A 10,758-nucleotide genomic window follows, 5' to 3' on the forward strand; every position below is an offset into this window, starting at 1 on the left:
TCATAACATAAACAATGTAACAGTCTCATACTTATCATTGTTTGGGCTTGAAACTTAGGCCTATAAATCCTCCTACTAGAGCAAAGAAGAGACTCTCTCAATCAAAGAAGAAAGGAACCAAATACTCAAGGAAACCTCCCACATGTGCAGGAGTTTAGGGCTGCAGGACAGTCATATCAAGTCTACAACTACACCTTGAAGAAGGAGCTCTGTTGGTCAAGAGGAAGGAAGGGATCATCAGAAGTAAAAGGTCTCACTAAGGATCAAGGATAAGTGTGTCTTCTAGAGAAAGTGCAACAAGGACTATCAATTGTTGTAAGAAGAATCAAGTGTCGAAAGAAGGAGGACAGAGTGTCGGGGAACGAAGTGTGGGAGGGAGGAAGGACTTGAATTGTGATTGGAGGATATTCTTATCAAGGGTCTAGGGTTTGGCATTGATAAATAGAAGCTTCAATAAGATAAATTTACGAAAGGGTTTTCCTCTCTAAGAGAGAGAGGTTTTTCCATGGCAGAAAGCCAATATCTTGTGTTCTTGTTTCTTGTGTTTTTATAGCAGTTTGATGAAGTAAACACAGATGCACTAATAAGAAGAGAATACGATTAAGCTAACAAGATAAATTGTAAAAGTGCTTCACAAATTACTATCAAGTCTAAAAGAATCCTACTATACCTCATTGCCCTAGATTCTTCAACATTTGTCACAAAGTGACCATGGTTGACCATGATTGCACCCAAACGTATTATAAACCCAAGGGAATAATATTAAACCCAAGGGATTAATATTATAAATGCAAGGTATATCAACCCTAAATGGATGTATATGATAAACCCAGGGGAATAATAAACCTAAGGGATTAATACTAAAAACCCAAGGTATTAAAAACCTAATGGATTGATAATATAAACACAACAGAATAATACTAAAACCAAGGGATTAATATTATAAACAAAAGGTATATAAACCATATTATAAACATTATAAACCCAATGAAATAATAAGCCCAAGGGAATAATATTAAACCCAAGGGATAAATATTATAAACCCAAGGAATATAAACCATAAGATAAATATTATAAACTCTAACATAAATATTTGTCACAATGCAACATTGGAATATGGTTGACCATGATCGGTTTTTATATTGAGATAAATAAAACCTAAAATAAGCATGGTTGACCACGATATACCATCATTGGTTTTCATACTAAGACGATGTTTGTCACAATCTCATGTTGGACCATGGTTGATCATGGTTTATCATTGCTTATTTTCACTTTGAGACAATCTTTGTCACATTGTGACATTGGACCATCGTTGACCATGGATGACCATGATTGTAAACCCAAGGGATTTATATTAAACCCTAGGATTAATATTATAAACCCTATGAATAATATTATACCATAGGAATATGAACCAAATAAACCCAAGGGATTGATATTATAAACCGAAGGGATTAATTATAAAACCCAAAGGTATTATAAGCCCAAGGGAATAGTATTAAACCCAAGGGATTAATATTATAAATGCAAGGAATATAAACCCTAAAGGGACTGATATTATAGACCCAAGCCAAAGGGATTAAAAATCCAATGGATTGATAATATAAACACAACGAAATAATATTAAACCCAGGGGATTAATATTATAAACCCGAGGTATATAATCCCTAAGATAAATATTGTAAAACCAAGGTAATAATAAACTCAAGGGATTATAAACCCAAGGGAATAATATTAAACCCAAGGGATAAATATTATAAACCCAGGGAATATAAACCATAAGATAAATATTATAAACCCTAAGATAAATATTTGTCATAATGCGACATTGGAATATGGTAGACCATGATTCATTTTCATATTGAGACAATGTTTATCACAATGCAACACTGGAAAATGGTTGACCATTGTTGACCAAGGTTGATCTCTATATTGAGGCAACCTTTGTCCCGATGTGATGTTGGACCATGGTTGACCATGGACGACCATGGTTGTGACAATGTGATGTTGGACCAAAAGATAGTCTTTGTCACAATGTGACCATGGTTGACCATGCTTATTGACCATGGTTGACCATGATTGAACCCAAAGTTATTATAAACCCAAGAGAATAACATTAAACCCAAGGGATTAATTATAAATGGAAGGTATATAAACCCAAAAGGGATTGATATTATAAACCCAAGGGAATAATAAACCCAAGGGATTAAAAACCCAATGGATTGATAATATAAATCGAAGGGAATAATAATTAACCAAAGGGATTAATATTATAAACCAAAGGTATATAAGCCCTAAGATGCATATTATAAACCAAAGGGAATAAAATTAAACCCAAGGCATAAGTATTATAAACCCAAGAAATATAAACCCTAAGAGAAATATTATAAACTCTAAGCTAAATATTTGTCACAATGCAATATTGAAATATTCTTGACCATGATTGGTTTTCATATTGAGACAATGTTTGTCGCAATGCGACATTGAATAATGGCTTACCATCGTTGACCATTGTTGATCTCCATATTGAGACAATTTGTGTCACAATGCGATGTTGGACCATGGTCGATCATGGATGGCCATAGTTGTGACAATGTGACATTAGACCAAGAGAGAGTCTTTGTCACAATGTGACCATGGTTGCCCATGGTTGACCATAATTGACCATGTTTGACCATGGTTGAGGCAATCTTTGTCACAATGTGATGTTGAAACAGGGTTGACCATGGTTTATTTTCATATTGAGACAATGTTTGTCTTAATGCGACATTGGTTGATCTTCATATTGATAAAATATTTATCGCAATGTGATGTTGGACCATGGTTGATAATGATTATAAACCCAAAAGATTTATATTAAACCCAAAGATTATTATTATAAATATTATGAATAATATTATACCGAGGAAAATGAAGCCTTAAATAAATAAACCCTATGAATTATTATTTTATAGACTTTTTAATGAAAAAAAAAATCAAAATATAGTGCAAAATCTTAAAAACAAATGAATGATAGATGTGAATTTTTCAAAAATAAATTCATACAAAATAAAATGAAATGAAATACACATTTGTACATTCACAAATTCATTTACTATGATTTCATTTGAATATATTAAATTTTAAAAAACTATATCATGTGAAACATTATTGACGGAATTTTAAATCTATAAATTTACAATTTTTTAATGTATGATATATTTCAAAAATTAATAATTAAATTGAAAAAGAAAAAAAACCAATTTTATATTTTTACTTCATCTATTTTACTTATAATCTATTTACAATAGAATGCATTTCAAATTTGAAAAATAAAAATACATTTCAAAACATCAACCATAATTTCTACATTTCATAATTTATTAATCATGGAGGAATTTATCATGGAACTTATTAATATAAACAATGTATTTCATAATTAAAATATTACAATACCATATTAAGTAAAATATTTCAATGTCAACTAATATGCACAATGAAAAGAAATGAATTTTCATGGTTAAAACATTTTTAAGCATTTCAAGTAATGATATTATTTTATATTTGGGCTATACTTTTTTGTCTTGAAAACATTTTTTTTTTCAATTTCACATTTAAAAAAAAATTACACAAGAAGAAATTATATCACTCTAAACACTTCGTAGATTTGTAATTAAAATAGATCAATATTGATCTTTAAAGAAAAAACTAATAAGATCAACATGCAATTTGAAAATTTGTTATTGAATGATTGCTAATTAATTTTAGAGCATAAATTCATTGATGCTACTTTACCTAATTCTACACTAATCCTACAGTGAAGTGCTAGGAAAAACCAAATTCATAGTTGAGCTAGTTTTATACATTTGTATTTGAAAAGTTAAGCAATCTTCCATAAAACACTCCTTCAAATCATTAACATCTAAACCACACCAAGTTACTAAATTTATAGCGGACACATAATTGATCTCGTGGAGATTTGTGGCATAAGTTGGTCAAACCTTCTACTGTTCATTTGTGAGGTGACATATTCCTCTTGAGACTCAACGTCCCATAAGTACCTCGTGATCCAATATAAAATTCCCAAACTTCTCATAGAAGTTGTCCACGTTAAATTTGCCACTATCACAAACTTGTGGCAACTTACAAATATATGCATGTTGAGATACTGGTAAAGGAAATAGGGAAGTAGGTTGTTGCCACGATTATAGGAAAACACCTTGTTATATATGGTATGAAAAAAATTATTATTAATCTAATAAGACATAACATTCACAACTTGTAGCCCACATTCTTCTAGTGTGAGGAGAAGATTGGAGTAGACAAGAAGATTCGAGAAGATTGGAGTAGACAAGAAGATTCGAGTAGACAATATGATTGAGGAACCTCTTAAAATAAGAATGGATGGAATTTATTTGCACCATAGTGAACACATGAAAATACCTTGTTATATATTTTCTTATATATATAAATGATAATGATAACTTATCATGGAGGAACATATTAGAATAGTAATAATCTCAAATCCCTAAGAAATTGGTGGGTGGGGAGCTGGCACAAATATTTCTTTTTTAATTTATTAAAAGCAATGGACCATTTTGCTAATGCTTATATATAAATTAATGTTATAAACCATAATGAGGAAATTATTAGAATTGGAATAATCTCAACATGAAGGAACTTATTAAAATTGGAATAATCTCAACATGAAGAAACTTATTAGAATTGGAATAATCTAAGATCCCTAGGAAATTGGTGGGTGGGGAGCCACCTTGGACAAATCTATTTTTTTAAAATTTATTAAAAGTAATAGACCATTTTGTTAAATAAAATTTTCTTATATACAAATGAATATTATAAATGATAATGAAGAACAAACCCTTTTCCATCTAAAATTCATATATATAAGTCCATTAACAATTAAATAATAATTGCCCACAGGGCTTTGGATTGACGGTGAATGGGTGCAATATTAAGACAATCTTTGGTGAATGGGTGTAATGTTAAGACACTCTTTGCGATAGGTCATTAGTTCAAATCCCCAGCTGGATGCTTAACTACAAAATAAATTAATTATTAATTCAATTATCTTTTTAATAATTTCATATATCTTTTTTATAATTCCACTTAATATTTTCATAACCCTGTGCCCATTTCCATTTCCATATTTGACTACTTATGTAATCATGATTATGACTAATTAAAAGTGCTCCAAATTCTTCACATACAAATTTAATCATGATTATGACTAACTAAAAAATGCTCCAAATTTCTTCACATACTTCAAGAGAAAGTCAAATCGGTGAGAGCAGGTTTTGCAGTACTGTTATGCTATATCGTGGAAGCCTGATAGACTCGCAGTATTCCTATCTTATATGGAAACAGTCGGCACTTCAAATATATATAGATATCATCGTGTCGCACTTCTCCCAGTAGATATAATCACGGAGGATTCCCGGCATTTTGCGGCTCCCGTCGCATGAGCTGGTTGGACGCAGTTTCTATGGTTGGAGAGTTTCTTCAGAATCGGAAAGCACTTGTGAGCTATCTGTATCAGCTGAGACATTGCTATCTTTCAACTTTCCCCACAGAAAAGCATATAGCCCTATTAGAATCACAATTCCTCCCAGTATACTGTATTCAGCGAATATGTCCCGTTAGCAACTTAAATTTTTCTATCAACCTCGAATTCATTCAATTCCATCAGTTAGAAACCAAACAAACTAACCTGCCCAAATAGATGCGCTCAGAGAGAATAATAGCTCCCATAATTGCAGTGATTACTATCATCAAAGGAGTGAATGCCGTAGTAAAGACAGGCCCTTTTAATGGAATGATTATGCCTTGCAAATAATATGCAATTGCTGACCCAAATATTCCCTGCGCCCATCAACATTTGTTTACACTGTAACATCGACCTAAGCTCCCAATCTTCCATTCAAAAAATTATGCAACATATAAATTTCCAGACTTACAGCGTAGACTGCAGATAGAAGGTTGATATCCCATCGTAAAGTCCACTTGGAAAGATCACGCACGATAGGTAGGCCCAGAACTGTGGCCTGTAATGTCCCTACAAAACATATTAAGGTGGCAAGGGAAAGTGGAGCAGGATATTTCTTCAGGACTACAGCCTGCACATTATTGTGTAAAATTGTGAATTACAATGTATGTATGAATATCAATGATAGATGATTTTTTAATTCATTAGAAAGGGCCTCTTTACACTACACCCTTTTACCGAGTCCATATATATGTATGTCAATAATGTATGATGGATGACCTGGATCATGAACAGGCCAGACCAAGAAAGAGTGGCGACCAGCATCAGAAGGGAGCCAATGACCCAGTCTTTACTCTTAATGTCAGCTACTGACTTTGTCTTTACAGGATGATGATGTGGAGACCAGAACAGCTGAACAATGGGACCTTTGCAAAACGTCATAATCATTGCTCCCACAATGGACAAGATTGTTCCCGTTATCTTTGCCTGATCGGGTCGCTTTCGGATATTGACAATCTCCGTCCTACAGCGGTCTCACCATCCACATACACAAAATAAATTAACTGATGACAAGAACTGCACCTTATAGTTACCATAGGCAACCAATATTTAATTAGTTAGAGGCTTAGTCATAGGCAGGCCTGGAATTTCAAATTTTTTTTGGCTGTCAAATTAAAATTTGATGACGTTTTTGTATTTTTTTTATCTTTTGTTTTACTACTCTATTTTAACAATTTTTGTAAATTTATTCTACTGCACATAATAAGTCATCAAATTTTATCAATTTTTGTAAATTTATTCTACAGCACATAATAAGTCATCAAATGAAGGCTGATAATCACTGTTGTTTATAATGATTCTTGTTAGATTGAAATTGCAGATTTGCAGTCTATCAGATTTATAGCTCAGATTTATAGTAAAACCATTTAAACAATAATTTTTTTGCAAAAAACTTACAATCCATGAATTATAAATAAATTATCTAATAAAATTATAAATAAATCTTAGACCCATACCTGCAACCAAACCTGACATCTGCATAGTGACCATGGCGAGAGAAAGAGGTAATGAATCTCAACTCTCTAACAAACCTCTTCCCCTATTATAGCTTAAAAAATCAAATCTCCGGGCCCATGCCCTGCAACCGACCTAATAAACAAAAGAAATCACGCGGTAGCTGTTTGATCTCCGTGTTCTGTGTGACAGGACAAGATTCTAACATTGATACTTGAATATATCTCTATATCGCAGACCGTCTCTCATTCCAAGAACCCTCTAATAGGGTTTAACTGTATGCCTTACCTCAGTGTGGCATAATCATGGTTTTGGAAAATTCTAATTGCTTCTGGTTTCCACATCTCATGGCATAATCATGGTTTTGGAAAATTCTAATTGCTTCTGGTTTCCACATCTCATGGATGAATGCATGCCAACCGAGGTCAGTTGCTTCCTTGCATGGGATAACGCATTTTAGTTTAATTCCATTATAAATTTTGGAATATTTCAAAAAACACTAATGCATATAAGTTAATTCAATAGTTTCTTTTTTCAAATAACATTCTTATACACCAAAAAAAATCTATATAAATTTATATATCAGTTTCAATGCATATTTATGAGTATTAAATCACATCATATTTATTGGGATGGGTGGTTTAATTAATAGATAAAATAGTTTTTTTCTCAATATTTTTTTAATTTTGTTCAAATTTTAAATATATTTTTTAAAATTATAAGTGGCATTTTTTTAAATATTTTTTTAATTTTGTCTATAATTTGGAAGAGATTTTTAAAAATTATAAGTTCAAATTGTTTAACCAGCAGAGTTAGAGATTTTTAAAAATTAATTTTATTATTATCATTAAAATTCCAAAAATAATTAAAATCAAATCAAATTCAAATTCCAAAAATATTCCGAAATCAAATCAAAACAAAACAAGAGTGAAAACTTTAATTAAGTTCATTGAAACTTCAGGATGATGTTTAAAACCTAATTTATTAAGAATTAGACGAAACCCATCTGATTCAAAATAAAATAAGAAGTTTGAATGATCCTTTCATCAAAATGCCTTAAGCCTGTTTAACACACGAATATAGTGCAAGAAAAATCAATTTCACAACTCAGTACTCACTGTTGGAACTTGGAGCGCTTTCAGGAAGAACTAAACAAAACAATTTGACAGATTACTACTCATGGGGTCCGTGGGGAAACTCAATAGTGCTCTCTGGTTAAAAAATGACGATATTACTGATACCCAAGAAAATCGATACACAGTCTATCAAAAAATAAGATGAAACGCGGACTCTCCAACATTACAGAAGTATTTAGAACTGGTAGAAATAAATTTTAACCTCAAAATCTATTAGGCGTGAAGTGGATATATGAACTTTGTCAAGGGATCCTATGAACTTTTCTAAATACAACTAAAAACACTCCAAATACATCAATTCAAATTCTTGTTATTAAAAGAATATCAACTGGATATATCCTTTTCACTATTTGAAAAACCAATGGAAGACCGTAGCTGTCGTTACATGTGATATTGCGGAAAAATGAAAAAATCGCTTTTAGTACTTACCCTGGTTCTTTGTTTATAGCTTGACATCCATGATCCACGTCTGAACTCCAGTGAACCCTCCCATATTAGAACCTGAGCTTCACCAGAGCCTGGAGGAATACGCACTGCAGAGCCTGGAAGAATACGCACTGCAGTGTGCGGCAGTGGCACTAGTGACTAGCGGTAACGTATTGCAATTTTCAAGTCTACGTTTTAATTTTGAGCGGCTATGAGGGGCGCGGGCAGATGGTAGCTGGATCATCCAATGGTAAAGTACCCTGTAGTAGGCAGTGGGAGGTGATGCACTTAAAGCCTTTTATTTTAAACTGTGTGCAGCTGACAACTTAACCCGTTGTGTACCAGGCTACTGCAGCACTGCTGGTCCCGCGGTGACGTGGTCCAGACTCGATACTCCCCGTGGGGATGTGGTTCCAGACTCCCATACTCCCATTACAGATATTATAGATTTTTACGTTTTCTTTATCAAACTAGACGTCAAAATGACGGTTCCAAAACTATACCCGTAACCTGAAGTGGAAGATTTTTTCGCTGTGGTCAAATAAGTTCTGAAATCAAAAATACCTCCTGTGGGACTTCAAATTCCAGCCCTGGTCATAGGTATTGTGATGGGCTGTAGATGTTCACCTCTAGATAATGTTCTTGTTTGAATTTAATTGTGGGTATATATAGCCTGATAGCATTAATAGATTTATAGATTGCGAAATAAGTATATTATTGATTTTCTGAGGTTGTATATATTTACAGCTAGATAATGTATTTGCTTAAATTCAAAGATAATGGACATATACAACATTACTTATTAAAAGGTCAATATCACAGTAAATATTTTTTGGCAACCAATATTTAAGTTGTTATTGATCAATTAATGAGTCAGACTTTATATACCCTTAGATAATGTACTTGCTTAAATCCAACTATAAACATATACATCTAACTCATTAATGAATCACAATATTTATTAGTGCTAGCTCATTAATGAAACACAATATTTATTACTTTTGTACTATTGATCTATTAATAAGTCAGATTTTATATACCCCTAGATAATATACTTGTTTAAATCCAACTATAAACATATACGGGCCAGCTCATTAATAAATCATTAACACAATATTTATTACTTCCCAATTCATTAATGGATCATTAACACAATATTTATTATTTTTTTGCATCTATGGGGAGAGCAGTGAACAATTTGATCTGATTACCTGAAGACGATAGCCATCACGAAAGTCATTGCTGGGAGGACATTACTTAATGCAAGCGAATACGTCGGAGTAGTTAATTTCAAACCCAAGTACGATAAATTCTGGTCGATTACTGGCCTGCATTCACAGTATTCCACAATTCCACAATTCAATCAAGTTACTGTGCAGAGAAGCAGGTGGCATGAAATAATCATGAGACGATACGTACCCTAACAGACCCATTACAAATATTTGCCAGAATATTGTACAGCTGAGTTTGGGTCGCACGTTCCTACAATACAATCGAGTCAATTGGAAGGTGAAATCCATGATTGCTAAGGTACATTATGAGTAATCAAATGAGAAATAGAATACCTTTCAAAGAAGAAAGCAAAAGGAGCAAGCACAACTGTAGCCACGGCATGCCTGTACACCACAAGCACAAAGTGATTCAAGCCTCTGTCAAGAGCAACTTTACTGATAACAACCAGGCCCGCATATCCAAACTGCAGGGCTATCATCGCTATATAGGGTTTTGCTTTCTCCATAAACGTGGCCATTGATAATCAGATCAACAAGCTCCAGTGACTTCTCAATCTCAACCTTCAATACCTGCAACAATATTTGTAGATGAAGAAAGAAACAAACTGAGAATCTGTCACAAATACACATTGTTGGCAACGAATAAACATACGTAGGCATCACATTCCGTTTTGGCAATTCCTTTTTCTCGATTCCACAACAACGTACATTTCATAAGTTCGCTCCTTCGCATAAAACTGTCCTTCACCCAACAAAAAATTATAAACTTACTCGTAAAATTCTTTACGTTCTACCGATTTTATTCTCTATTTTCATGGGTTTTATTTTTCAATTAAATTCCTTACTTATATTTTGTTAAAAACAACAAAGGTTTTGTAACCCTAACGTTTTGTAACCAATTGATAGTGTATTAATCATTCCAAAGGAATGAGGTTTCCCCATTGCAGGAAGGACAATTCCATTT

At 32.8% G+C, this 10,758-nt stretch overlaps 1 protein-coding gene across 1 annotated transcript; it reads right to left on the reverse strand.

The window, feature by feature from the left end:
- Positions 1-5,199: 5,199 nt before the first annotated feature.
- On the reverse strand, positions 5,200-10,303 carry LOC149239326 (WAT1-related protein At5g07050-like). The gene is made up of 7 exons (XM_089369830.1): positions 10,128-10,303; positions 9,982-10,044; positions 9,774-9,890; positions 6,266-6,509; positions 5,958-6,116; positions 5,711-5,862; positions 5,200-5,616 (listed from the first exon to the last, which is right to left on the reverse strand). Exons 1-7 carry the CDS (start codon positions 10,298-10,300, stop codon positions 5,484-5,486), a joined length of 1,041 nt encoding a protein of 346 aa, XP_089225956.1. The 5' UTR covers positions 10,301-10,303; the 3' UTR covers positions 5,200-5,483.
- Positions 10,304-10,758: the final 455 nt, after the last annotated feature.

The sequence above is a fragment of the Pinus tabuliformis genome, chromosome 8 (genome assembly GCF_031772625.1).
Source record: "Pinus tabuliformis cultivar Carrire ecotype Pingquan chromosome 8, CPIR1, whole genome shotgun sequence".
NCBI classification, from domain to species: Eukaryota; Viridiplantae; Streptophyta; class Pinopsida; order Pinales; family Pinaceae; genus Pinus; species Pinus tabuliformis.

Coding starts and splice junctions, on each gene's coding strand:
- LOC149239326 (XM_089369830.1), bottom strand. CDS start 10,300: ATGGAGAAAGCAAAACCCTATATAGCGATGATAGCCCTGCAGTTTGGA. Junction 9,891..9,981: donor TTTGTAATGGGTCTGTTAGG/GTACGTATCGTC, acceptor CTGTGAATGCAG/GCCAGTAATCGACCAGAATT. Junction 5,617..5,710: donor GAGCGCATCTATTTGGGCAG/GTTAGTTTGTTT, acceptor CGCTGAATACAG/TATACTGGGAGGAATTGTGA.